Source organism: Populus alba, chromosome 16, assembly GCF_005239225.2.
Source record: "Populus alba chromosome 16, ASM523922v2, whole genome shotgun sequence".
Lineage (NCBI taxonomy): Eukaryota > Viridiplantae > Streptophyta > Magnoliopsida > Malpighiales > Salicaceae > Populus > Populus alba.
The window spans coordinates 15,832,612-15,856,219 of NC_133299.1; the positions used below are offsets into that span (position 1 = coordinate 15,832,612).

A 23,608-nucleotide genomic window follows, 5' to 3' on the forward strand; every position below is an offset into this window, starting at 1 on the left:
TAAACATCTGTTATATCCATGAGATGAGCAAGATATTTTGTATCATTCATAGATGACTTCTCTAGGAGATATTGGGTGAATCCAGTTGAAAGTAAGCAATTTTACTCTCAGTCTTTAAAACATTTAAAGCACGGGTAGAACTAGAAACTGGAAAAAAAAAAAAAAGTCAAGTTTCTAAGGATAGATAATGAAGAAGAATATATCAGTGATGAATTTTATAACTTTTATTAACAAAAAAGTATCAAAAGGTAGTTCACAATAGCATAAACTCCAAAACAAAATAGAGTGGCAGAGAAAATGAATCGAACTTTGTTTGAACGAACAAGAACAATGTTAAAGGTTGTAGGCTCAAGAAAGCTATACTTGGAAAAAGCAGTCAAAATCATATGTTATGTGATCAATCGCTCTCCATCAATTATGATTGATTAGAAAACATCAATGGAGATATGGACTGAAAAACTAGCTAATTATTCTCAATTATATATATTCGGAAGTCTTATATACATAATGTATAATACATAAAAAGTTAGAAAATTGGATTCAAAATCTAAAAATATGTATTCTTAGGATATATTGTGAGAGTAAAGCAATATTACTTGTAGGATCCCACTACCTACAAGGTAATCATTAGTAGAGATCTTATATTTACAAAAGATAAAATACAAATGGAATAAAATGAAAGCATTTTAAAAAAGACTACAACAATAATTCAAGTAGAAAATACTCAAGACCATACTTCTCCTAAATCTGCACTAGAGCGTGAAAAAGAGGAACAAATAAAGTCTGAAACTCCTGAAGTTCAATGATCACCCCGTGAAAGGAGACCATCAGCTTAGCACTCAGAATATGTTATTAAGAGTAACATTGCATATTATCTTATAACATATTATGGAGAGCCATCAACTTTCTATGAAGTTATAAAAAGTACAGATATATCTATATGGATGATAGCAATGCAAGAGGAGATAGAAACTCTACACAAGAAAGTAAAATTTGGGATCTTGTTCCTCTACCGCAAGAAAGTAAGGTCATTGGAAATATATGGGTTTACAAGATAAAATGTGATGGAAATGATCAAGTAGAGTGTTATCATGCAAGATTGGTGGTGAAAAGATATACTTGGAAAGAATGAATATATTTTAATGAAATATTTTCATGGTTGTACAACTAATAATGATCAAAGTAGTCTTGGCAATGTGTGTTATATTTGATCTTTATTTAGAGCAATTAGATGTGAAAATTGTATTTTTTTGCATGAAGAGCTTGGAGAATAAATTTATATGTTTCAACCAGAAGATTTTGCTAAATTAGGTTGGGAGAACTTTGTTTGCAGGTTGAACAAATCTCTGTACAATTTCAAACAATCGCCTAAGTGTTGGTAACTATTGTAAGTAGCCTTGGGTATAACAAATTCAATTCAGACCATCGTACGTATTATAAAAAGCTTGAAGAAGATGAGGATTTTATTATTTTATTGTTGTATATGGACGACATGTTGGTAATAGACCCCTATAAAGATCAAGTCCAGGAATTAAAGGCACGATTGGATGGGGAGTTTGATATGAAGGACCTGAAACTAGGACAAACAAACAAGATTTTAGAGATGCAAATTTACCAAGACAAAAAGAAAAGGAAGATTTAGATTTCATAAAAAAAAAATTATTTGAAGAAAATCTTGTGACGCTTCAACATACAAGATTCTAAACTAATTTCAAACTCAATTCCTAATAACTTTAAAGTATCCTCAAGTATTCTCTTAACAATGAAGTAAAAAGGATGGATGGTTCTCGAGTACCATATGCATTGGCAATGGAAAGTTTAATGTTTGTCATGATATGTACAAGACCAAATATTGCACAAACAGTGAGAGTATTTAGTTGATAGATGTCAAATTATAATAAAAAGCATTAGAATTCTATTAAGAGGATCTTGAGATACATCAAGGGTATTTCAGATGTTGTATTATATTATGGAGGATCAGAATTTACTATTAGAGATTATGTTGATTCAAATTTTACAAGTGACCTTGAAAAAAGAAAATTCACTCCAGGTTATATGTTCATAATTATAGGAGTAGTTGTGAGATTGGTCTCTAAACTACAAGTTATTGTAGCTTTATCCACAATAGAAACCGAGTATATGGCAATTATCCAAGCTTGTAAGGAAGCATATGGCTAAAAAGACTCATAGAGGATCTCGAGCACAAACAAGAGAAGATTACCATGTATTATGACAATTAAAGTGTCTTGCATATTACAAGAAATTCAGTGTTTCATTCAAGAACAAAACACATAGATGCTTAGTATTGTTTTGTTCGTGAAGTAGTGGAAGATAAAAGTATGTTTTCAAAATATTCACATCCAAGAAAACCTAGCAGATGCTCTAACCAAACCAATCAATAGTGACAAGTACATATGGTGTAGATCCTTTGATGGCCTAGCAAATTCATTAACAACATGAAGATGGAAAGTATAAAAATCAAAGTCTTCAAGTGGGAAAATGTAAAGGCAGCGTTCATTAAATGCTTGGCACTGAAATTTGCCTAATAATTGACAACTTTCGATGAACCATTAATTAATTGTTGGTGTGCTATTTGTTTATTATTTTTTTATAAAGAGAGGATGGGATGCCCGGTCTATAAATAGGTTGCATATCATGCCTTTGATATACCATACAAGAGAGAAACATAAAGGTAAAGAGAAGAGGAGTGAAGGAGAGGAATCCCATAAAATTATAATGTATTTGTAAGAGTATATGAGGTGATTATTCCTATTAGTACATAGATTCTCAATTGTTCTCCTACTAACAGAAGTAGTTGTAATTTTCACATTATTTAAAACAATTCTTCTATATTTGTCCATGGACATAACTAAATTTGGGTGAATTGCTTAAATTTTTGTGTGTTTAATTTCTTATTTTACCATGTTTTATTAAGTTGTGTATTGTTGTTTTGTATATCGGGATCCTAACACTTTGGCCTTTCTTTCGGTACCTTTTTTTTGTTTTTCTTCTTTTCACATGCATATTAAGATAATGTTTTGAATGTCAAATATTATTTTCTTTATGTCATGTTTGCTTGCTTGTTTTGGTTATTTCTATGTAGGTTTTTCATGTTTTCTTTTTTTTTCGTGTTATTCGGGAATTTGAATGATAAACTGTTACTTTTGTAGTACGTTGTAGTTTTGTTTTCATGTTTGTTGGTGTCAAGATAGGATTTTTAATGTCAAATTTGAATGGAGAGTTGGAATGACTCAGGTGATATGGAAAATAGATTTGCAATGTTTAGAGTAAGTAGGTTTTTTATTTTTACTTTTTTGCTGGTTTATGTTGTTTGAAACTCTTGAATTTAAATCACTCTTGTTTTTCTCTCCTCGCCTTCATGTTCCTGATTGGCACATTCACCTCAAGGTGCCTTTGGATTCTGCTATCTTGCTTGAGGTGTGATTTCTAAGTGCCTCTAGTTGGTGCTTCTTGGTTATGCTAGGTTTTACCTATTATTAATGTTGTTGTCTCTAACTCCTCTGTCTACTTTTTTAGGATATTCTGGTGTTGGTCTATCAATGTGATCATGCAATGCCACTACTTAATCATGTCCCCCTGAGAGTGATTTGTGTTATTTAAGGTTCATCTTGGCAATATGTCTTTCAGCTGATGTTTCAACTCAGTGTATACTCTCAAGGTGCTGGGTTGCTGGTTTCTCGTAGTCTGTATCTATCTCCAGGCACTAGGTTGTCATCTTTTATACTCTTCTTGTTATGTCCTAGCCATTTGGAATCATCAGTGTCTAGTTTATTCTAACGCTTATTAGATACACATTCTGATACTTGCTTTTCGTGTTCTTTTTTTATACTACATCAGTCTCCGCTACAATTTACAAGAGTCTGTACCTCTTTAGTGCAAGAGATTTCTTCATCTGCTGTTTGTGTCTATTTATATGCATTTATTTACCTAGTTCTTTTCTACAAAATCTAATTTTGATTCAGTTCTTGCCACTGCTTCTGGATCGCCAACAGCAGATACATTTCTTGAAAAACTGAACCCCAAGTCAAGGCTTGTTGCGCAGTTAGTCGGCAATCATCAAAATCTTTATTGTGTTTTTTTAGTCAAAGAAGTGACTAGCAGGGTCATAGGATTGTGGAACAATCCTAAACGGGAAAGAGAAGGATGTAGCATCTAACTTTGAGTTTGTGAGGTGTTTCTTGTTAATTTTATTTTCAGATCGAATAGCTTATGTTGATCGAGGATGAACTTAGCACCTGAAGTAACAAGCCTCTGAATTTCGTCAAAACGACAACCTTAAGAAACTCTTTATTATGTTGTGTTGTTGTCATGCTACATATTCATTTTCATGATTCGTGTAGCTTAGATGGGTGGCTGGTGCTTACATTTGATGAGAAGTGATGAATTAGGAATTACCCCTTTGCATGCTTACGCGATGAGTGATTCTTATTTTGATTATCCAAGAAATCTTTTCCAGCTGGTTTTACAAGACAGAGCCCTTCCAGAAAGTTCATACGAGCACCGGGCTACCCTTCAGCACGATGCTTTTTTCCGACGACGAGGAGAGGAACTTTGAATCGGTAAAAATAAGCTTTCAATAGCTGCTTCTTTTTTTGTTTCTCTTAGCAGTTCATGTAACCCCTTAGGAAATCTCATTTATTTGAATGGCAGGTTTCAAACATGGGAGGAACAAGCATCCTAGTTGAAGATGGAATTCGTCTCGGAGCACTAAGGGAGGGGCTCAAGGAATTTTCTGAAAAAATTGTAATGCATCTGAGAAAAACAACCAAAGGTGGTTCAAATTATCACAAAATCCAAATTCATTTATGACAGACAGGTCAAGATTGAAACTTTTTTTATGAATAATCAAATGGAACCTAAGATAATGGCATTGAAATTGTTACAGAGGCAGGGACTCCATCTAGCAATGTGAAGTGCAGTTCCACTGCCAGACAACCGCACCTCATCTCCTATATAAAATCAACCGTAGAAGCCCATTTTATCCATACCATAAAATCAACCGTAGCCCTGTAAAACTTCTAGCTTGTTTTGGGAAGCCCTAATGTAGCGCATAATTATCTATTTGAGTCCTAATCTTTTTGATGTTATCAAATCTACCTCAGATATAATGAATATTAGATAATATCACCCTCGACGGGCTCACTATCAGTGATAGTTTAATTTTTTATCACGTATTTGTTTAGTGTTTTCATCAAAAGCTTCAAAGTAAACTCGAATATTTCACAATGAAAGGTGTTAGCATCAAATAACAATTTATGTACATGAACAAAAACTGGAAGTCCAGGGACAACAATGATCAAACTGAAACTATAAAGCTAAATATGACCAAAAACTCATAAACAAGGACCAAGTAAAATGTATTTCACCCAACTGCAATATGTGCGAAGACAAGGAGTCGGAGGTGATGTTATAAACACATGAATGTATGTCTGTAATGCGAACTTTACTTATGTTTAGGATTTGGGTTTGCTGGTTGTGATAAGAAAACGACGTGCTCTCTCATTTGATTTATTCTTAAATTATAAATCCCTCATCTTTAGGAATCTAAGCTTGTCCTCTTCTGCCTTTGTCTCTGTTTCAAGAATTCAATACCACTCGCTTGATTCCATTTCTTTGATATAAGCCCGCTTTCCATATTTTGGGGTGAGTTTCTTTTCTTATAAATGATTGTGAATCGAGGGGTCTTTATTTGATTCATGAGTTTTGGGGGGTTTTTTTTCAGAAGTTGAAAACTTTGCAATTCACAATCAAAATCCTAATTGGGAATATTGTATATAATTCGAAATTTTTCATCTTTTTGGCGTTTGAGAGCACAGGAACCAAATGGGTTCTGGTGATTTTGAAAAGTTCTTTGCTTTACTTTGATACTGTCATCTTCTTGTCCCTTGGATTTATTGTTGACTTGAGAGATTAAATTGTTGACTAGAGAGGATCAAGAGAGCACATTTAGATTTATATAATTTCAATTGTTTTACCAAGTTTGAATTCTTCAGGGCCTTGATTGTGATCATGTGCCTAGCAAAGTTCTTTGCTTTTGATGCTTTTTTAGGGATTTTCTGTTGAAAGGGTTTAGAAGGCCACCTCAATTGCTTTTTCTTTTCTTTTCTTTTCTTTTCTTTTTAATATGAATTTCTAGTGTAATTCGTATCAGTAAATATCTGTGATTCACATTATGGCGTTGGCTTATACAATTTTCTTTAACTTTCGGCAGCAACAAGCACAGTTCCTGGCACAGCTCGGACAGTTTTGTTGTGTATTGTTAAGCCAATCTGGGAACTTAATTGATTGTTTTCAGAAATCTCTGGAATGAAACACTTAAGAGTGTAATTTCCAAGTTGGTATAGGAGTTAGGTGTACAGGGTAAGGAGGTGAGATTTCTTAGGGTTGCATGCAAAGTACCATGAGGTTCATATTAAAACAAGCTCTCCTGTTTTTTCTGCTCTCTGTAGTTCTCTTTGCATGCATTTTGGCAGAATCTGATAGTGATAATTCTGAAAGGTTAAGATCGGCTCCTCTTAAAAATGTGAGAAATAGTGCTATAGATGGCAGCGGTACAGAAAATGCAGTTGATTTTGAGGGTACAAGTGGTGGGTCGGAGGAGAGAAAGGGTGGTTATAACAGAGTCTCGATATCTACGGTTGCATTATTTACGTTGGCCATGGCTGCTGCCACTGGTTTAGGTGCTGTCCCGTTCTTTTTTGTGGAGCTAGATCCTCATTGGGAAGGGTTGTGCGGTGGGACGGCTGCTGGTGTTATGCTAGCTGCTAGCTTTGACCTCATACAGGAAGGGCAAAGCCATGGTTCTGGCAGTTGGGTTGTGATTGGGATTTTATCTGGTGGAATTTTCATTTTGCTGTGCAAGAAGGTAATGAATCTGCTCTATCGCATTTAAACATGAAGTTTTCTTCTTCCATCTAAAACTGGTTTTCTGTTTCTGGGCTTTTAGCTTTTTATTTAGTATGGGTTGGGATACATCATACATCCGTTCCCTTTTCCAGTGTTTCATAGAAGGCATACATCTTTGGTTCTTATTCCTGTTTTCTAGTGATGAGAACACACATTCAGTAGGTGTTGATAAGGTTCCTATTCCTTTCTCATAAATGACACTTTTTTGGGGACATTGACACGAGTCCACCAAGGGAACCCTCAGAGAAGTTTATACATACATTTTTTGAAAAATTAGCAAACAATTTTGTTTGTTTATGTTTATTGATTCTATGTTGTGGCTTCAGTTTAAATGTTTGTTTGGATTTTCATATCTGTATATATAATTAACATGTGTACGTTCTCGCATGTTCTTTGTTGTTGATATCTCATTATGATGTACATGATTTCTTGTTTCAGTTTCTTGAACAATATGGAGAAGTAAGCATGTTAGACATTACAGGTGCTGATGCAACTAAAGTTGTTCTTGTTATCGGAATCATGACTCTCCATTCATTTGGGGAGGGTTCTGGTGTTGGTGTCTCTTTTGCTGGCTCAAAAGGCTTCTCTCAAGGACTTTTGGTAACTTTGGCCATAGCCGTGCACAACATACCGGAGGGGTTAGCTGTGAGCATGATGCTTGCATCAAAGGGTTTTTCGCCACAAAATGCAATGTTGTGGAGTGTAATCACATCCTTGCCTCAGGTAGTGCATCGGACTTGATAAAGTACACATGTATAACTCACCTCAAGAGAGCTAATCTATGCTGAGATCACTTTATGAGCCTTATGAATCATTACTGTGAAAACAAGAAAAAAGCAAACCATAGAGGCAACATTTTTAAAAGTGACATGCATTTATCATTAGGATAAGCCTTGGAGAACTTCCTCATCGCTTTTAGATTTGTATGCTTCCTAACAATGCTTCTGCTAGATTGGTAAGGGCTTGGAGGACCCACTATAATCAAAATCAGTTTTGTATTTGAGGTTTGTTGTTGGCTGTAATGTTACCTTTGTTGGACGAATCATGATTGTTTTAACTGCTTGTGGTTCAGAAGTGTACAAATTGGTTTGTTCACATCCAACCTCATTGATTGGTTTGTTCTACTTTGGTACTTCCTTCACTTTTGGAAAATGAGGATCAAGTTATGGGTTGGACAAGAACACCAACCCAACCTAAGGACAATGTCAAGAAAGAGATATGGCAAATCTTAGGAGGTTCCTGGTTGAGGGTGAGGAATTCACACTAACAAGTAATTGGAACCTTTTATCCAACAACTTTGTGTGTGCGAGGGGAGCAAGACTCAACATTTTTACAAGGCCATTTATTTTCCTTCCAGAGTACCCCTTTGTGATGCAAAATTGATCTTTTGCATATAGGGAAAGAGAATTGAGAGCCCTTTTCGAGGTTTATTTATTTAAATCTTGATCGTGTAAGACTTGAGATCTTGATACCCAGCAAGCTTATATTCAGATCATGAAAATGAGAAAATATACAACAAGAATTTGGTCCATCTGGAAAAAACTCTTTGAAGTAACGAAAGATGTGCAAATAATGATTGGTTATGGGGTTAACAGTATTTTAATATGAAAGTTGTCAGCATTCTTGATTATTGGTCATTTACTTTATTACAGCCCATCGTAGCTGTTCCTGCATTCATCTGTGCTGATGCATTTAGCAAGTTCCTTCCTTTCTGCACGGGCTTTGCTGCTGGATGTATGATCTGGATGGTTGTTGCGGAAGTGCTTCCTGACGCTTTCAAGGTAATTTGTTGTATCTCTGGATATATGAATACCTGGCTCAATACATTTTGGATTAGATTAGGTCTTTGCATTGAGCATTCAAAATCCTTGACTTAAGCCTCTATGTTTATACATTGACTAACCCATAACAAATCTGCATCCCTGCTATTCTTACCAAAGACGTGGTACATGCATGGGATTCGATACATGATAAATGCACGTGTGTGTCTAGAAAGAGGCAAGAACTGTGTTGGAAGATAGCAAGATATTTTTGTTTTACTAGTTCGTTCTCTTTGGGTTTTTCCTGGTCCTTCAAATAATATTACCATTGTTCATTGATTAATTAGATAGCTTCCAATAATCTTTTCTTTGAAACATGTCAACCATTTCTAGGCCTACCTTTTAGACTTAAGTGGAACTTTTGGACAATTTATGAACAAAAATAAGATTGCTCTTTATCCATTCCATTTAAAAAATGACCCCACCCATTCCCCTCGAAGAGATAGGGAACCTTGAATCCTAAATGTCAAAATGCTTCAAATAAGTTTAAACTGAATTTTGTTCTCCGTTTTAAGTTGTTTACTTTTGTTTTATCACAGAGTATGTTAATTTTTTCTGGATTTTTGTATTACAGGAAGCCTCTCATCCTCAAGTGGCGTCAGCAGCTACAATTTCTGTAGCGTTTATGGAAGCTCTCAGCACAGCTTTCGAGAATTTCAGCCATGACTACAGGTGAGTTGCTAGGCACTTTACTTCGGGTGTGGCCAGAAGTAGCAAAATTGCATTATGTTTCAAGTTTCCTTGTTGTGTCACGTTGACATGTGCACTTTACTGATATTGGATTGCAGTCATTGTATGGCATAATTGCTATCCCTTTTGAAGCCCCATTATATCTTTCGCTGACCAAGTTGTGATGCCTTCTTTGGTGCAATTTATATTATACTGCAGTTCAGGACATGTTAACGACATTCAGCTTCAGCACCTCATTTTTAATAAGGAAAATCATCTCTCCTGGGAATTTCATGTAAACAAATCCATAATGATCCAAAAACTGCTTTTGACCACGTATAGTAATCTACCCAACCAGGTCATTTTGATTGCATGGAACATTTTGGCTATCTGAAACCTTTTGCAAGCATGCTTTAAAAATTTTGTTGTACATATAATTGCTTTATAAGCTTAGGGTAGTCAGCGCCTTTAGTTATGAGATGCAGTTTTGCATTTAGTTTCTTGTAACACAGCCTTGATCTGCATGATTGGAGGGGGTTTTTTAATAAAAAATGGCCCGTCTCATAAGTAGAATGTATATTCCCTCCATGCCATCAAAGAAATACTCTTGCCAAGAAGTTTGTCAGATTATGAGATGTGTCAATCCCAAATGCAACCTCACCATTGTGGTTTCTGTGCTGATTTTGCTCATTTTGTAGCCTATTTTTGCTTGTTTTGCTCATTATGTATTTACTTGTATTATTGGTTTCATTTCTGTATATTGCAGTTCAGAAGATGCTTCAGGCTTCTTTGTTTCATTGCTTTTTGGTCTTGGGCCATTGCTTGGAGGCTTCATTCTTGTTGTATTTGCTCTTGCATTCCATCTTCAGCATGCCCTTCTCATGGGTGCAGCATCTGGCATTGCCTTTGTCCTTGCTGCTTGGCGACCTCTGCAGCTACTTGTGTCTTCAAAGATGGGGTTTTTCCCCCTCATGTCTTTGCTTGCACTGGGAGCAGCATTTGTCCATGTTTCAAGCTCCAGCATTTTGAAAATTGCTGGTCGCAAAAAGGCATCAGTGAACAATTTACCATCAGTAACAGGCTTTCCGGTGAGTGTTCACACCCTTCAGTCTTTCTTGTCCTGTGGAGCGGTTGCCTTTCATGCATTGGCTGAGGGGCTTGCATTAGGAGTGGCTGCACCAAAAGCTTATGGACTTGGTCGGCACATGGTCCTTCCGGTCTCCCTACATGGACTCCCTCGCGGTGCAGCTGTTGCTAGCTGCATCTTTGGCGCTACTGATAGCTGGCATAGTGCCCTAGCAGCGGCAACTTTAATTGGGTTTGTGGGTCCAATATCTGCTATAGGAGCAATACTTGCAAGAATTGACTACAGTGGTCTGGATCATGTGATGGTCTTCGCTTGTGGTGGATTGCTCCCTAGCTTTGGAAGCATAATTAGAAGAGGAGTAAGGTTGGATACGCGTAGAGGGGGTTTTGGGCTGGCAGTTGGAGTGGGGTTTGCTAGTTTATGTTTAATGTGCACTAAGCTGGTTTGCTTGCACACTCCTTACTGCAATTCTGCTCCGGAAGCTGTCAGATGAGATGATCTCCTGTGATATTCAATGGCAGAGGTGGCATGCATATGCTGCAGCTAGCATTTTGACACAATTGATAGACACAAGCATGCATAGATTACTTGTAGAGTAGAGTATGTGGATAAGAGGAGATATAAAGGAAAGATATGGTGGAGGATGTGTCCTCTCACGTTGTACAATAATTTTTTTCATCATTTTTTTTTTAATTTTTCTATTCAAATTTTCCTCGGAGAAGAAAGAAATGTTTGAGGAGTTAGCTGATTATGATTCACTGTTTGAGAGACTATTTATTACAGAGACAAAAGCTCCTATGAGAAAGAATCTATGGTTGGATGCGTGCATGTATCAGGCGTGCTCTGTCCTTCTGCTTGTAGATGGGCACATTTATAACTTGATGATGAAGTTTCACTGCATCTAGAATGAATATGTAGACGCTGGAATTCTTTTGCCCTGACACATCACTTCACCCTTGTGTTTGTCATAAAGAAGAGTGAGAAATCTATGTTTTCAATACAGATCGAAAAACAGTGCTGTGAAAGAAACGCAAAAGGGAAAGAAAAGACTCTTTTCCATAATGGACGCACAGAGGGCATTTAGTTTCTTTTCCCTCACCAACACCACCATCAAAGGTCCATGACTTCATGCTTGCCCCACCAACCCACCAACTTAGCAATTGCCAAAGAATCTCTTTGAATGATAACGATCAATGCCCAGGGAAGTTTAGCAGAAAACGAATACTATCTAGGTCAGTTCCCTTCTCTATCGAACATGTTCTTAGTTCCCCTCTCCGTCAAACATGTTCTCCTTGCTTTGTTCAAGGCTTGAAGCAACTTCCTTTCCCCGATGGTGGAAACATAGATCATACACACAGATATGAAAAAGATGAGCCTCTTGTTTAAACAGAATAAAAAATAAAAGAAGAATTCAACATGTATGATTCAATCACTCTCGACCTCTATAATTGATGTGATACTTCGATATTTAGACCTAAAACTCCTGCAAAACAACATATTTCAAGGGGGATACAAGCAGGCAGGTTCACATTCAGTTTGGCCAGCATCAACAGGTCAAAAAATCCCCCAAATGCACCTAGCATCTAAGATTTCCATTAACCCTAGATAGACTCTATTGGAAAACTTATTCAATAAACAATGTGGATCAAAGACAGCAAAAGTAAGCATTCCCAAGCAAAAGTAACCATGAAAACTGAAAAAGTTGATCACTTGAAAGTCGACTGTTTGCTCTGCAACTCCTCACCTTCATCAAGCAGTTTCTCCTTCCCCGGAGCAGCCAGACTAACACCATCAGCAACAGGTTTCGATTCTCCAACACTCTGAGACCCCGTCATCCTTGCCAATATGACAAAGGTCATGCCACCAAGAACATTATTCAAGCACCTAAGAACCACAACCGATGACTTAAACGCAAACGGAGGAAGTCCTTTGGCCAACAAAAACTCCACCCCATTCAGTGACTGGTACCTGAGATTGCTACTAACCCCCATATGAATCGCCCACGTCAAGGCATTCAAAACAGTCGGAGGTGGTTTATTCGGCGTCTCAAAGCTCGGGTCCATCTTTTTCCTCATCTTAATCAACCCATTTGAAAGCTCAGTCCCTACCAAACCAGCAGGAAAGCCAACAGCAGCAAAAATAATTCCTTTATAAACAAGTGTACCAAGTCTACTCATCAAACTATAAGCACCTGGCTCAAACATATGACTGGTTGGACAATTAGCGAAGATCGCGGGCAATGTATGACTAGTAGCCGCCGCGGTCGGCGCAAGCAAATACATCAAAGTAAAATTGAGTATGGCACCAACAACCAAAGTCGAAAAAACAAAATCCAACTCATTAAGACCAAAATTCGGCCGCGAAGCCATATCCCCAAGAATACAAGAAGACACTCCAACAACCTCCTCCATCAACACCTTAAAAGGGAACTGCGGATCCGCCGCCACCCGTGATCTCCACCCATTTAAAAAAAGACCCAGGACCCCAAACCCCGCCGACGAAGACGATGAATTGTCAGAGCTCGAATCACCACCATCACTCCAGTTTCCACCGTCTCCACTGTTTCCACCGAAGGTTCCTCCGGTTCCACCGCCTCCGGCATTGGATGGGGTGGGTGGTTTGGAAGGTAGGAGGCGGAGAGAGGGGTTGAGAGGCGTGGCAAAGGGGAAAGAGAGAGAAGGAGAATTAGGGTTTGGGAATCTGGGGGTGGTGTAATTAGCAATGTATTGCCTTGAAAATGCAGAGATTCGGAGCTGGGCTGCTGCCGTTTCCATTATTTTTCTGATTTTTAATCTGAGCTAAGCTCAACAAAAAGGAAAGGAAGATAGATCAAAGGAGGATGAAAATGATAATTTACAGATCTAGAGTGACTGATCTTGAATATTTTAATAAAAAATAAATTAAAAATTGTACCTGACACAGGGAAGGAGATTAGCTGATAAAATCAGAGGGGATTTGATTTATTTATAAGAAAAAATAAGGAGAGAGAGATGGCGTGGAGAAAAGGGGCTGCCGCTGCTGCTGCCTGTTGTAGCAGAGGGAGGGAGGGAGGAGGGAGGAGGGAGGGACGGGGAGCAGGTGGAATGAGGTAGTTAGGATTTTATTTATTTATTTATTAAAAAAATAAATCGTGTAAATGTTCAATATAGCTCAATTCATAATAAAATATGTATTGGATTATAGTGAAATTATTATTTTATTTTTTATATTTATAAAATTTTATTTGAGAGATAAAATGATATTTATATACAATTAATTTGTCATTTTTTTTGTTTGGAGACAATAATATCTTTTCAAATTTTATAATAATATAATTATTATATGGTCATTAAAAAGTTAATAAAAACCTTTGATTCAAGAGTTTTGTAGCAATTTTAATTTTTTAATAAATAGTTGAATTATTTCATTACTTTTACTATTAAAATTTGTTAATCTTGATTTTAGAGACTTGATTGTAATTTCATAATAGTTTTTTTATTGTTGTTGTTTAGTTCTAGTAACATTTTTTATTTTTTACAAATTAATAAATTGCCTGATCACTTCATTAATCTTGCCATTCAAAATTTTTATCATTGATTTTAGAGGTTTGGTTGTAATTTCATAACAATTTTTTTGTTATCATTGTTTAGTATTGGGGTTTTGTCATTTTTGTACAAATAAAAAAAAATATTGGTGTGTGTCTCACACATGTCAGTCGCTCTATCGTCTTTGAGCAATGCATGTAGCTAACTTTATTGGTTTGAATCGTGATTTCATTGCATCATTAGATTCCTTTTGGCATTCTCTTCCTCCTTAGATAGCACGTGTATGGTGGTTGGTTCTAGTTTAACGCTAATTTCTTCTTTTTTTTGTCTTTAGATTGCATGCTAGCCATGCAAAAAATTATATCAACTCTTCAATTTATTTTTTCTTTTGATTCGGTCATCCTTCTCTTAAATACAATTGTTTTATTTACATTAATTCTATCTAATTGGATTTTAGTTTTGATTTCATCTCTGGTGATTTGATTTTGTTAATGTGTTTTATCAAATTTGATCCTCATTCTTTTAAATGCTTTTTTTTTGTAGTCATTTTCTTAATTGATTTGTTTTTTTCTTCAATTTCACCCCTGAGCATTTATATTCTTTTAATTTTTATGTCAAATCTGGTCCTGATTCTTTCAAATGTTATTTTTTTAATTATTTTTTTTTAATTTCATCCCTAAACATTTCGTTTCATTTAATTTTTATGTCAAATTTAGTCCCAATTCTTTTAACTTCTATTTGTTTTGTTTTGCATTGTTTTTTATTGATTTATTTCTCAATTTTATCATTCAATATTTGTTTGATTAAAAATCTTGCTTCTTGGTTTTTTCAAGTTTGCCTTTAATGGAGTCATCCCGATCTAATGACCTGAGTCATAGATCTGAAAGATTAGCCCAAGTCAACTTTGGTCTTTTTTTAAAGCATTTCTTTCAAATATTTTTTGCTGGTATTTTTTCTGGTATCCTATTAATGGGATCATCCCAATTTTATGTTCTAGATCATATGTTTAATTTGTTGATCTGGGTTGGTTATAATTTTTTTTCAAAAAAATACTAGGTATATAAACTGCTTCAAAGTGTTTTTTTACTAATATAAAAATATTTGGGATACTATTTAACTAAATAGGACAACAACAAACAAATCTAATTTTTTGTCTAATATAAAAACAATATATCAACACGATACAAGTATTTAAAAAAAAACAAAAAAAAAATAAGACTCGTTGACTTGATTTAATTTAATAGACATGATTACTTTAAATAATACAATAAAAAAACTAAATTGATAAAAAAAAATGACAACTTAGAAAAGTTTTTTAAAAAAACAAAACTTTACTTGAGCCTAACTGGGTTAGCAAGTCAAATATGTAACCTAATCATGATATCGAGATAACCCTGTCGAAAGTAAATTGAATAAAACTATAAAATTTAGTTGTCAAACAACTCAACATTTAAGTGAAAATTGAAAAACAAAAAGAAAAAACAATGAGAAAGAAAAGAGATACAAGTCAACCAAATTTAAGCCACTAATCCTATGACCATAATAAGCACTTGATTGAAATAACCTAATATAAATAAAAGTAATAAAAATCAATAAAAAAAGGCTCCAAAACAACATAGCAATAAAAATAATAGGGACCAAATTTAAAATAAAATATTGAGGGATGAAATTGAAAATAAAATTTTGTTTGGAAAATGATAAAAAAATAATAATTAAAAGAATGAGGATCAAATTTGATATAAAAATTAAATGAAACTAAATGACGAGGGATGAAATTGAAAAAAAAATCAATCAAATTTTTTTTTTTAAAAAAATAGCAATTAAAAAAACGAGGATCAAATTGGATAAAAATAAATAAATAAAAGAACATCTTTATATTAAAAAAAGAAAAACAGAGAGAGAGAGAGAAAGGAGAGGAGAAGAAAAAAATCCATTTAAGCTTAACAACTACATCGTCATATGCACAAGTCACACCATAACAAAGATTACAGTAAGGTGTTTCTATCATTGTTGTAGGAGTCGGTTTTTGGATGGGGGACATTACTCAGTCACTAGAACATGCGTCGCACATGCTAACCACTCTTCTTTTTAAATTAATATCTTTATGTAGGAAAAGAATAAACTGCACCTAAGTCAACTTGTTAATTACTAAAAAATCAATTTAAAAATATCCTTGGTAAGTTTGGAAATTTTTGCTTTCAAGGTATAATAGTCTTTACATTGTGCTTTCAAAATATAAAAAGACTAAATTATCCTCAACCTTCTAACAAAATTTGCTTTTTAGGATAATATAGTTTTTACACTATCCTTTTGAAAAGTCAGAAAACCAAATCATCCCCAATCAATTTAAAAATGATTAATCATTCCTAGTAACAAGTTCATTGATTTTTCGTTGGAAGGACAAAATAGTAATTATATTATTATAGTGAATGATAAAATGTGTCTAGTGACATGATAAATTCTCCTTGGTATTTTTATAAAAAAAATATATGATGATAATGGTTTAGATTTTGAAAACTAAAAACTATAACCCTAAATACCAAGATGAAAGTAATGGTACAATAATAGATAGAAATATGTTTAGTCTAAGGTTCTATTTGTTTTAATGGTGCAATGTGATGCAGTCTCTCTTTTGCCTCAATCATATATTTAAAAGCTTTTAATTAATTATCACATATCACAATTTTGTATAATTTCAACTGAATACTCCTTTTTAAAACCTTGATTTGAAAAAACTACAATTTATAGCTTTTGTTAAAATCTTTTTTAAAAAATTACAATCACAAAAACTACCGAAACATCAAAAATTCACTACATATCGAAGGATAAAGATATGAAAACAGATAGAAATGAGGAGATGTATCTCTTGTCTTAACTATATTCATCAAATTAAACAACCATTTAAAAATAGATTAAAAGAAAACCCTTCACTCCAAATGCTTTCTTTCTTTATTTGGACTACAAATTAGAGATTAAAAGAAAAGGTTGGAAATATGTTAAAAGTCTGATTCAAATAATCCAACAGATCATGCTGCAGGCACAACAATAGCTCCCATCATCCCTGATACTGATGCTGTGTGCAATTTGCCCGCCAAATCCTACTACCAAGACAGGCGAGCAAGGATTTGAAGCAAAGCATCTTATTTAAAGACAGGAGAGATGGCACACGGAAGAGCAAGAACAGGTTGAACGAGTCGTATCAGCAATCATCATATAAATTAATCTTGGCGATGGTCAAGTTCAACATCTCTTTAAATGATATCATGCATATCTACCCTATATATATTGTCAAATGGTTGGACTGTGGCAATAGCTTTTGCTAGTTTTGTTCCACATCATTCCAAATATAGTGGAGCCTCTGGAAAAAGAGTGGAATACTCTAGACAAAGAGAAGACAGAAGGGGGGCCATAAATACTCAAAAGTCAATAATTTATCACACTGATAAAAAATAACACCTACAAAACTCAGATCCATCTAACACTTACAACATGATATATATTCCACACTCCTCAAGGTTACAACCACAAGAATAAATGCAATGAATATATTAAGTTTTTACAAAAAAAAGCTGACCTTAGCAAACCTAACTCAAGAAACAACTATATAATTCTTGTTTTTTTTTTTTTTTTCCTTTTTTCATTTAATGTTATCCATTTTGGTCCCTTTTGTCTAGGGGAAAAGAAGAAGAAGAAGAAACAAAAAATAAGAGAAACCCCCCCACCAGAACGAGCACCAGCAAGACTGTTAGCCTAATATCTTTGTAAGACTGCTGAATTGAGATGTGTTGGATGGCATACTCTGGGCATGAGTTTCTGATATAAACCAGTTCAGACAGGAGTAGGAGTGCACATGAGCTCTCATCAGCGTCCTGTTTTCGCACGTTTCATTCCACTTGTATTGAAAGGAGAGACACTGCCACTTGGCCCTGGACTCTCTTCTCTGAAATTTGAATTTAGCAACGCTAGCTCGCGCAACTGCTGCCTCTTAATAAAATCTTGTGACTCGTCCTGCAGAGAAAAATAATTATTTTACAGAACCGAGTGGAAAGGAAATGCTCTTCAGGTTTAAGTCCACTAAAAGGGGCAACGGGGGTTAAATGCATAAGAAGAACATGAAGAAGAGAGACAGCCTATCACTACTACTTGTGTCAAGGAGCTAAAAGATGTCATCCACTGGCGGACACTCATGTTCCACTTATTTCCAACCTGATATCTTCAAAGGCCTCGAGGGAAACAACTTCTAGAAAGGATAAATTCTTATGGTTACTGAAAAAACAGAATATATTTGCAAGAAGAATTCGGTTTCTAAAGCAGAAGAGGGTGATATCTTCAACTAAAAGCTTCATATCTCAACCTTCAAGAAAGCTCCTCTTCACATTTTAACGGCAAATGCGAGAACCTAGTTCCTCCAGATTTGAGAGCAATAATATTAATTCAGTCCACAAACCTTGAATATGAACTGAAAACCTACATTGGCGTGAGACACAGAACTCTCAACCTGTTTGCCATCACATTTGTCCCCGGACAGACTAAAGCCTTGGAAGGACTACCATTTACCAAAGAGGATGAGCAGGCTCCAATTATTAGATTTGCAGCTAAACACTAAATTGTAGCACAAAGCATACAAAAGATCGCCAGCACACCATAGTGATAAAAAATTTAGAATTTCATGAAACTTTTAAACAAAAGTGTGAAGAAAGGAGGCAGATACCACGGGTTTGAGCAGTTCTTCTATAATTTCTTGTGCCTGTCTGAGTCTTATGTCAACAATGTTGGCAGGTAAGTCGGCCTCGATTAAGATGTGAAGTGGATCATTCAAGTGCTCATAGCCTGGTCTACCCTTTAGCTTCTCTTCCTTCAGGATGGAACCGGATGAAAATAATTAGGAGCAAACTCAAAAGGCATTAAAAAGGATAAGATTCTAGTGGTAAGTTTGCTTTATTTTATCAATCAGTTTTGGTTGTATCATCATTCATTACAGTGGAAAAAAAAAAAGGATTTCAGTAGCACTTAAGTGTGAAGGAGTGCGTGTAGGTTAACACTACCTTGTCTGGATCCTTGATTGATCCTTTCCCTCTAATGTACACCCGGCAACCTGTGGTAGCTTCCACCCGTTTCAGTGAATTGCCTCTAGGGCCCAGAAGTCGCCCAACAAAATTGAACTACAATAAAGAAGAAGCCAGCAAATGTTACCACTTAACAATTCTATTTCATAAAGAAATTGTGAAGATAAGCTCAACCAGTAAAATTTGACAGGACAGCACCAGAACTTGGTGCAACTTGCAATACATACATTTGGATAAGTATCTACTGGAATTTCCAAACGCAAAATTCTCTTCACGGTAAATGAACTAGGGCTTGCAGGTGCACCTTGCCAGTCCATGGTCATTCCAGGAGGTCCACTTAATCTCTGCATGAAGAATTTAACGATATCAGCGCGTCACAGAAGTGGAAGCACAAAGGATTGTTATCAAAATTGTTAACAGATATAATAAATTGAACTAGACAAAATATCCTCTTCAATCTAAAGCTTCTCCAAGTCATCAAATTAGTAGTGAACCTATAACACTAGCTATCATACCACTGATAAAAAAAAATGAAAGTGGGAAAGAAAAGACAGCAGCTCTGTTATTAACCACAGCATGTTAAACTAATGACACTTGTTATCAACCTATTACAGACCTCAGGTTATATAATCAAATAGTAAGATGACCCCTTGCCAAAATTATGATAGACTTATTGGCTATCCTCACTCCTTATAATTATACTACAAACTTATGAAAGTTTGGATTTAGAGAATGAATCCTCATTTGGATCAAGAATATTAAGATGATAGCTAATTTGTGAAGACAGATGTGAAAAGGAGTGTTAAGCATACAAGTGATCACAATACAAACAGTCATTCAACAGAATATTTGACATTTTAAGCATGTTGGATTTTCCTTCCTCAAACAACCACAATTTGCATAGGCAGCACGATCTTTTGATTACAATAGCATAGCAGCTGGGAGATGCTTTCTGTCTTAATTTAAACTTATTTCCAGGCGACTGCTTTCACAGTGGAATTTGACTTTGATAGCATGAAAGCTAATATCAGTTTTCAGTTATCTAAAATTAAACAGTAATCTAACGTAACCACTTTCACATATTTCTACCAACATTAAAAGTGAAATAGTTGGGACACGCAATTCTGACATTCGGGTCATCAACTTGCTGAGGAAAATTTTAAATGTGGATTTCACAGGTGCTAGTAAACTTGGTGCAACATGAAAAGTTATTGGCCTGGGTCTATTCATTAAGAAGAATCATGCTGTCTCTAAGCTTCTCAGCATTTGAAGTATGCATAAACCTGGAACATACAATGTCAAAGTCTATGTAAGATGAGCTCTTAAGGGCTTTATACATGACATGTTGCAAACTATCAGCTGGGTCCCTTTTCATATGTGAAAAGCTCGAGTCCATTTTCAATCTCACGCCATGGAAGTAAATGTTTTGCACTCTAATTTTAAATGCATGGCAAAATACTCAAGATGCAGTTGGTACAACACCTGAAGAAATGGTTCAGATTGAGGAACTTAAGATAAGGTACATGCATGTATTTTAGGTTTTCCCGATAAAGATTATTGAACTAAGAGTTTTGCTAAAGATGACACAAGAACACTTGTGCCATACAGTTTAGGGAAAAACATAATAATAATAATAATAATAATAATAATAATAATAATAATAATAATAATTAAGGCATTGAAACAGCCATTAAGTCCATGTCTCTCTATTGCTGATTTCTCAAGAAAAAAAGTCCTCAAATTAGTCATTAATGCACTAAAATATCCCCCTCTTGGTAGCATATCAAATGTTAAAAACAATAGCAACAAAAAGCTATCGAAAAATACACATGGAAAAGGGAAAACTCAAAATCCAGCAAGAATGCTTCTTTACATTCTTCGAAGGAGGTGTTTGTTTTTGTGATTGGAATTGCTTTTTAAACTGCTTTTTACCTAAAACAGCATTAAATTAATGCTTTTTTAGGTGCTTTTCAATGGTTTTGATGAGATGATATAAAAAATGAAAAAATAATTGAAAAAACATCATTTTGTGCATTTTCAATTGAAAAGCACTTTTTGACAAGCATTATGCAACCGCATTACCAAACACACATGAAATTTTATGAAGAAAGAAAAAAGGCAGAAAATGAAGTTAAATCATTAATCCTACACAAAAAAAACTACTTCTTGGTGACATTCTAGCATCTTCCAATGCTATTAAAATGCAGAAAACATTTTTCACGAGAAGTTTTAGTAACATCCATTGGAAAATGAAAATTGAAACCTTTTCACTAGTCACCTCATCTACCCAAAATACAGGCAGGAATGACACTCGAATACCAAGTTAAAGTGGGATCCAAATAGATAACTAAAATGTGAAAGGAAAATAAGGGTAGAAAAATGGGATGCAAATTTGAAAACAAAAGAAGCAATTACCTCCTGAGGAAGACCATTCCAGCCACCTAAACCCGTCCCACCAACATTGGAGATAAGGTTCGAAGAAGCCATTGGGCTGGGACTTCTATGCCGTAGTCTGTCAAAGTCTCCAAATCCTTGGTTGGACATCATTCCTGATACCCGGAAAATTTCTACACATAAAAAGAGTATTTATTTAAGAGAGAGATCCAGAGTGATCTTAAAATGAAACATCACTAAATGAAGAATTGAGGCTGTAAGAAAAAAGAAAGAAGGTAACCAAAAGAATAGCTGGAACACAAAGCAAGAGTGAAGAAGAAGAAGAAGAAGATGAAGAGCAAAATAAATGCACCACATAAGTTGTATCTCTGATACAATGATAATACCATGAAAACTTTTGGTTGAAAAGTTAAAAAAAATTATACTTCAAATCAGAAAGGGGCCAACAGAAGACAGCTATTCACACACTTCATGTGCCTGTAACAATTTCCTCTACAGAATCACTGCAAACCAGTTAAGAATTCCTGCGCACGAACTTAAAAGCTCTCAAATTTGCCAAACACAGATCGTGCACACAATTTAATGTCTGACACAAACTAGTATAAACATTTTATGCTGACAGAAACTGCAGACATGAAATATTGAACAACAACGGTCTTTATTGTTTTTCTTCCTTCTCATAACCGTACATGTTTAGTGGTTCAGAGAAACAAACTATAATTAGTTAAGACTAACTCTTTTATATAAGCATATGCCTATTTTCATGCACTCAAGATTAATCCAGCCCCTTCGCTAGCTATAAGTCTTTTAGATGGTGTCCAAGTTCATGCTGCAATGCTGCCTGAACCAAACTGGAGATGTTAAATTGCTAATACCAAATGAACTGAAAACAACTACTTCCTAGCCATCCAGCCAAGATTACTGACACAATCTCACAATCAGAGTGAGACGATAAAAAAATACACATTCGATACACTAACCAAAGTAGATAACAGTGAAAATCAGATGGAAAGAAGAGTGAAACACATCTAAACACACAAAGAAGCATATTGGAAAACCAGAGTGATGAAATCAAAGAACATGTTAGTTTAAAAGGAGAAAATAAACCGACAAAAAATCCAGAAAAAAACTAGATCCAAAAATGAAAGACTAAGAAGTGAACCTTGATTTAACAGTCGGCTACATATTGGAAGAATTTGCATGAAAGGTCCAAGCTTTTGATGTTCGGCTAATAACTCTGACAAGTACTGACTGCAAAAGGAGAGTAACAATCAAAACAGATCAAAACAACACAAGTCTCTACACAGACATACAAAATTGAACAAAAAATAAGTAGAAAGACGGAGTCTTTTCCCTTCTTCTGTGAGAAAGAAATGATGGGGTTTACAGAGAGAAGTAGCTAAGCTTGCTTACCTGTCAACATCTGGGGTGCTTCTAATCTGAGGAGAAGCAGCTCTTGCAGGTGAGAAGCTGGGATTATACAAGCCTGACATGGATTTTTTGGTTTGCTTTTGTGAGATTTTTTGTTTTTTTTTGTTTTTTGTTTCTTTTTTGAACAAACAAAAGAATATTAAGACTGGAAAAAGAAAAGGCAAGGAAAGAAAGGTAAGGGTTTTGTTGCAGAAGAAAAGGGAGAAACACAACACCATCAATAAGGAGAGTGAGTTTTTGTAATAATAATCCTCCCCCAACAAAAACAAAATAAATTATTTATAATACTCCTAATAATATTTATCAAAAAATAATATTAATAAAAAAAGAAAATGGTTTGCAACTCACTGGTCCTCATCTCTCTCTCTCTCTGGACACACAGAACTATCTTGTGAAATCTTGCAGGATGTAAAGACAAAAGTGCTATTAATTTTTATTACCATGTTATTTTCTCTGCTAGTTGCTAGTATGTTTATGTTCTAGTTAAGGTACTTTTTTATTTTAAAAAAATATTAAAATAATAGTATTTTTTATTTTTTTAAAATTTATTTTTGTCATTAAAAAACATTTTTAAAAAATTGTCAGGTCGTCTAAGGGCTTTTAATTTTAACTTCCTCTCTTCCCATTCAAATTCAATTATCAAGTTATATAAATAAAAAGAAAATATTAAAAATTATTTAATTTTATAAA

General features: G+C 34.9%; 3 protein-coding genes across 7 annotated transcripts; 1 reads left to right on the forward strand and 2 right to left on the reverse strand.

Annotated features, from left to right (window-relative positions):
* Positions 1-5,414: 5,414 nt before the first annotated feature.
* Positions 5,415-11,192, forward strand: LOC118047179 (putative zinc transporter At3g08650). Of its 2 annotated transcripts, XM_035056373.2 has the most exons (6): positions 5,415-5,664; positions 6,233-6,886; positions 7,366-7,650; positions 8,580-8,708; positions 9,322-9,419; positions 10,183-11,192. In XM_035056373.2, the coding sequence occupies exons 2-6, from the start codon at positions 6,410-6,412 to the stop codon at positions 10,994-10,996; spliced, it is 1,803 nt and encodes a 600-aa protein (XP_034912264.1). In that variant the 5' UTR covers positions 5,415-5,664; positions 6,233-6,409; the 3' UTR covers positions 10,997-11,192. The 2 variants fall into 2 exon arrangements, with proteins under 2 accessions (XP_034912264.1, XP_034912265.1); XM_035056374.2 differs by having other exon boundaries at positions 5,415-6,886.
* On the reverse strand, positions 10,998-13,584 carry LOC118047180 (protein RETICULATA-RELATED 3, chloroplastic). Of its 4 annotated transcripts, none has more exons than XM_035056376.2 (3): positions 13,417-13,584; positions 12,248-13,301; positions 10,998-11,820 (listed from the first exon to the last, which is right to left on the reverse strand). In XM_035056376.2, the coding sequence occupies exons 2-3, from the start codon at positions 13,275-13,277 to the stop codon at positions 11,765-11,767; spliced, it is 1,086 nt and encodes a 361-aa protein (XP_034912267.1). In that variant the 5' UTR covers positions 13,278-13,301; positions 13,417-13,584; the 3' UTR covers positions 10,998-11,764. The 4 variants fall into 4 exon arrangements, with proteins under 4 accessions (XP_034912267.1, XP_034912266.1, XP_034912269.1 ...); XM_035056375.2 differs by having other exon boundaries at positions 12,248-13,306; positions 13,417-13,583; XM_035056378.2 differs by having other exon boundaries at positions 10,998-11,824; positions 12,248-13,306; positions 13,417-13,583.
* Positions 13,585-17,440: 3,856 nt separating this feature from the next.
* LOC118047178 (KH domain-containing protein At2g38610) lies at positions 17,441-23,150 on the reverse strand. The gene is made up of 7 exons (XM_035056372.2): positions 22,901-23,150; positions 22,650-22,738; positions 21,509-21,660; positions 19,321-19,437; positions 19,073-19,189; positions 18,739-18,882; positions 17,441-18,035 (listed from the first exon to the last, which is right to left on the reverse strand). Exons 1-7 carry the CDS (start codon positions 23,134-23,136, stop codon positions 17,889-17,891), a joined length of 1,002 nt encoding a protein of 333 aa, XP_034912263.1. The 5' UTR covers positions 23,137-23,150; the 3' UTR covers positions 17,441-17,888.
* Between the last annotated feature and the right edge of the window lie 458 nt (positions 23,151-23,608).

Bases quoted from the DNA above. Each gene is read 5' to 3' on its own strand.
- LOC118047180 (XM_035056376.2), bottom strand. From the start codon at position 13,277: ATGGAAACGGCAGCAGCCCAGCTCCGAATCTCTGCATTTTCAAGGCAA. The intron at 11,821-12,247 runs GTGAGGAGTTGC...GGGGAAAGGAAG, and splicing joins GGAGAAACTGCTTGATGAAG to TTGCTTCAAGCCTTGAACAA.
- LOC118047178 (XM_035056372.2), bottom strand. From the start codon at position 23,136: ATGGTGTTGTGTTTCTCCCTTTTCTTCTGCAACAAAACCCTTACCTTT. The intron at 19,190-19,320 runs GTATGTATTGCA...TCTTTATTGTAG, and splicing joins CAGTAGATACTTATCCAAAT to TTCAATTTTGTTGGGCGACT. The intron at 18,883-19,072 runs GTAGTGTTAACC...TCCATCCTGAAG, and splicing joins CAATCAAGGATCCAGACAAG to GAAGAGAAGCTAAAGGGTAG.
- LOC118047179 (XM_035056374.2), top strand. From the start codon at position 6,410: ATGCAAAGTACCATGAGGTTCATATTAAAACAAGCTCTCCTGTTTTTT. The intron at 7,651-8,579 runs GTAGTGCATCGG...ACTTTATTACAG, and splicing joins TAATCACATCCTTGCCTCAG to CCCATCGTAGCTGTTCCTGC. The intron at 9,420-10,182 runs GTGAGTTGCTAG...TGTATATTGCAG, and splicing joins AATTTCAGCCATGACTACAG to TTCAGAAGATGCTTCAGGCT.